The 3,839-nt window shown below is 34.7% G+C and overlaps 1 protein-coding gene across 1 annotated transcript; it reads left to right on the top strand.

Annotated features, from left to right (window-relative positions):
- Positions 1–446: 446 nt before the first annotated feature.
- LOC129003179 (uncharacterized) lies at positions 447–1,807 on the top strand. The gene is made up of 2 exons (XM_054431449.1): positions 447–553; positions 1,447–1,807. The coding sequence occupies exons 1-2, from the start codon at positions 503–505 to the stop codon at positions 1,765–1,767; spliced, it is 372 nt and encodes a 123-aa protein (XP_054287424.1). The 5' UTR covers positions 447–502; the 3' UTR covers positions 1,768–1,807.
- Positions 1,808–3,839: the final 2,032 nt, after the last annotated feature.

Here is a 3,839-nt window from a genome sequence, read left to right as displayed (position 1 = left end):
AGTTGATCCCAAAGAGCTTCGATTTGCTCCGCTTAACAATGCGGTAAAGTGAATCTTTTCAATTCTAAGAACTAAATTGAAAAGGCTACTTTAAAAACGGCTGTAGGTAAACCTATTTTACCAGATTTCTATAGCATATTCATGCTCTTTCAGGAACTCCCTACAATAAATTTAGGTTTTACGGACATGGATTTTTAACATACAGTTTTTGTTGCCTTCTAAGGACATCAAACCAAACAGTAAATCAGTTCTAGGTCTAGGCTTGCCATGGCACCTATGGTAATAGCTTAAACTTCCCTATAAGAAAATTTGCTAAAACTCTGTGGTAATTTGTTGCCCACCCAAAAGAATTCAGGTGAATAAGTGAGAACACCTGTTTCAGCCGGCTACTTAGGAACTGATTGTAACAACTGTACATTACTATGGTCTGATGAACAGGTGCAGTAGGTGTATATAAGACCTCATCAACATCTCCACAGCATCAATCTACACACATCTCAACATGAGGACTGCCGTAGCTGTTGCCTTCTTTGCCCTTCTCTCCGTTGCCTTGGTGAGTTATTGAAAATATAGGGCTATTGTAAAAGTAATGAAAACACATTGAAAAAGGTATCAAATTCTTTGAAAATGTAAAATAATTTTGAAAACTAATGAAAGCATTGCAGATGTGATTTAAAACATATTGAAAATGTGATTAAAACGTAAGTAAGTTAAAGTCCCAAAAATCTGAAATAAAGGAAGAGAGGCCATTTTGGAAAAACTATTTATTGGTCAATCAATGGTTGAAATTTAAAGGATATTTCATCTTTTATATTTTATCTGTTTATCAATATCTACAACTACTCAGCTCCCGCTATTTGAATAACTATCACCTTAAAATCTAAAACCATATAAACAAAAATCTATTTTATTAAAATGATTGCCATTTGCCAACTGGACCCCAAACTGTTCTCTTTGCCTTGCTGATTTCCCAGTTAATTGGAATTTTTTAAATAGGGAGTGGTTGAAAAGGAGAGTTTTTACTAAAAGACATGTGTTTGTAAACATACTTTTAAAAAATTAAAAAAAATCATATTTTATATATTTAAAAAGATTTAATATGTATCAAAGCTGTAATTGACATCAGAAATGTTAGGTAGGAGGTCCTAACGGTTTATTTAGAATTTGTTAAACCTGTTATATAGAAGATAAAAAGGCAGCCATAATAATATTTGAAACTTTTTTAGTATGAACAAATCTTCTCTGAAAAACACAGATAGAATCAAAAGTATTTTCTCGTAGATATTTCAATTTGCTACTTAACATTTTTTGTCGAGAGTGGTAAAATAAGTTAACATTGTACATGATCACACTAGGAATACATTTTCTAGGTACTTTTTCCCAGTACCAGAACAGAAATAGGTGCCAAAGAAACTTTATCTAAAGCAAACTTTACTTGGATTTCAGGCCACTTCGGTCCAAGAGAAGAAGTCTGACCAGTCTCAGTACAAGTCAGCTAAGTCTGCAGCTTCTGAAGGTGCCGAGAGTTTGGCTGTGGCTGATGCTTTTGGAAACAAATACGTGAAGGCCACCACTGAGCAAGACGCTTCTGCCAGCACCAGGGAAGGTTCAGCTAAGAGCGACAGCTACAAATACGCTGATGCTTTCGGCAACAAGGTCCAGGCCAGCAAGACCAAGAAGTCTGTGTCTGCCTCTGACAACACCTCCTCTGCTTCCACCAGCTACGAGGCTAAGGTCGCTGCCCCCAAGCCCTGTGGATGCTTGTAAATGTCTGAGATTGATCATTAAATAAAAAAGATAAAAACAAGTTGTATTCATTGCATTGTAACATATATCTCTTTCTAAGTAGATCAGCTTTAAGAAAACACCATATTAAGAATGTGTATTGTGAAATAGTCATAGTCTATATCCATTTTAGATAAATCAAATTGTATTTAGGTTCAAACATTTACTGATACGATTTAAAAAATAAACAAATAACAATAACTCACAATTTGAGAATTTACAATTATACTAAAGGGAAAGGTAGATTTACTTCAAGCAAGACTGAGTAAATCAAGCAACAGCAATTGGTACAAGCAGAATATTTTCCGATTAATTTTCAGTCTCCACAAGAGCTTTAAAGTAGACATTATTCCTGATCAATCATGACTTATTTCATAAAATAATTTTCCTCCTCTAAAGAATCAACAAGATTTTACTTTGTGAACAATAGGCCTATCTAGTAGGTCAGCTACATTTTTGTGGATGTTCCTATTACTGTGGTCTAGGTAAGACCTAGTCCCGGGACCGATTTACTTTTCCATTTTGATGTCCCCCAGAGGTCAAAAACACAATTAGTTTGAATTTTGATACAATATGTATTTGATTTACTTATTTATATATTAGGCCTACACAGGGTGTCTCATAAGTAACAAAATTCAGGAATAAATTTAATGGGTAAAAATAAAACAAAAATTGATAAATAAGATTTTCAACAAATTACAAAAAAGGCAGATTTTGATTTTACATAAAAGAACTTATTTATCATTTGAAATTCAACATCAAAGAGCTCACTAAATACTCAAAAGACTCGAGCACAGACAATCAACAACAACCAACCCCACTCCCAATCATCGATGAACATAAAATCCAAACAAACCTACATCCTGAACAGAAAACACTGCAACACCATTTTTTAGTCCGAAGCACTACTCCCAAAAAGAGACACAAGCTGAACACAGAATACAAAACCCGGACACTCTGGAACTCGGCTCTCAGGAAAACCAATCCCTTAGCAACCAAAACACCATAAAAATATCACACCAAAATATAAACTGGCTAACTAATAAACTAGATAAGACTTAGCCATTTCCTCTACAATGAAAACCCGGACCTGTTAATAATAGGTAACTGAACATGGACTATCAAAGGAGAACCTTGCTACAACATGCATTGAGGGCTACTCACTTATTGGGGGATTCACAAGAAAGGACCACATCAAAGGAGGAGTTGCTGGATATGTGAAGAAAGGCCAGGAAAAGGAAATAACACTTGTTGAAACTAGTGGAGCTGAATCAGAACTCGTGTGTGAAACTGCCCTCTTTGAGATAAAAAAAAGCGAAATATACAGGTACTTGGTGTCTACAGACCACCTAGGGCAAAACTAGACAGCTCAATAGAAGTCCTAACTGAACAGCTTAATAGAATGATGAACTCAAACAAAGAAACCGTAATCATGGGAGACATCAATGTGGACAATCTTACTGAAAATTACTACAACACGAAACTACAAGAACTACTCACTACATACGGCATAGTGAGAATGAACCTCCCTCCCACGAGAATCACAAGTGAAACAGAAACATCAATAGACTTGATCTGTACTAACATACAACCTGAGAATGTACAGACTTCTATCATCCTGACAGGCTTATCTGACCATACAGCACAAACATGTTCCCTTAAAATGTCAACAAAAATCCCCAACACTATAAAGGAAAGAAAAAGACTATTCACCAATAGAGAATTAACGCTGTTTAAGGAGAAACTACAAACACAAATACCCCCGCCGCAGCAAACCTGCCGACTAAGCAAATTTCCATTTGTCTTAATTGATTTTCAATAAAATATATTTTAATAACATTAGGTTTAACGAGTACCTAGGTTTGCTGCTACAAGGAAACTAATAAAGTGTGTTTTTTTGTAAAATATTGATAGCTTAGTAGGCCTACAAAATTAATCAATTTGATCAAAATACAAAATATATCCATAAACAAGCAAACTACAACATTTGACAATATTCTCCATAAGAATAACATGGGAATTTTAAATTTACAGTTTTTTTAATTTTCTCCGTT

The sequence above is a fragment of the Macrosteles quadrilineatus genome, unplaced genomic scaffold (genome assembly GCF_028750875.1).
Source record: "Macrosteles quadrilineatus isolate MER2022 unplaced genomic scaffold, UCM_ALF_1.0 Scaffold_9__3_contigs__length_116548681, whole genome shotgun sequence".
In the NCBI taxonomy this organism is placed as follows: Eukaryota; Metazoa; Arthropoda; class Insecta; order Hemiptera; family Cicadellidae; genus Macrosteles; species Macrosteles quadrilineatus.
Note: the sequence above shows the minus strand (reverse complement) of the source record. Positions and strands in the feature narration are given on the sequence as shown.

Excerpts from the sequence above, each read along its gene's own strand:
- LOC129003179 (XM_054431449.1), top strand. The coding sequence starts at position 503 with ATGAGGACTGCCGTAGCTGTTGCCTTCTTTGCCCTTCTCTCCGTTGCC. Across the intron at positions 554-1,446 it reads CCCTTCTCTCCGTTGCCTTG|GCCACTTCGGTCCAAGAGAA; the intron begins GTGAGTTATTGA and ends CTTGGATTTCAG.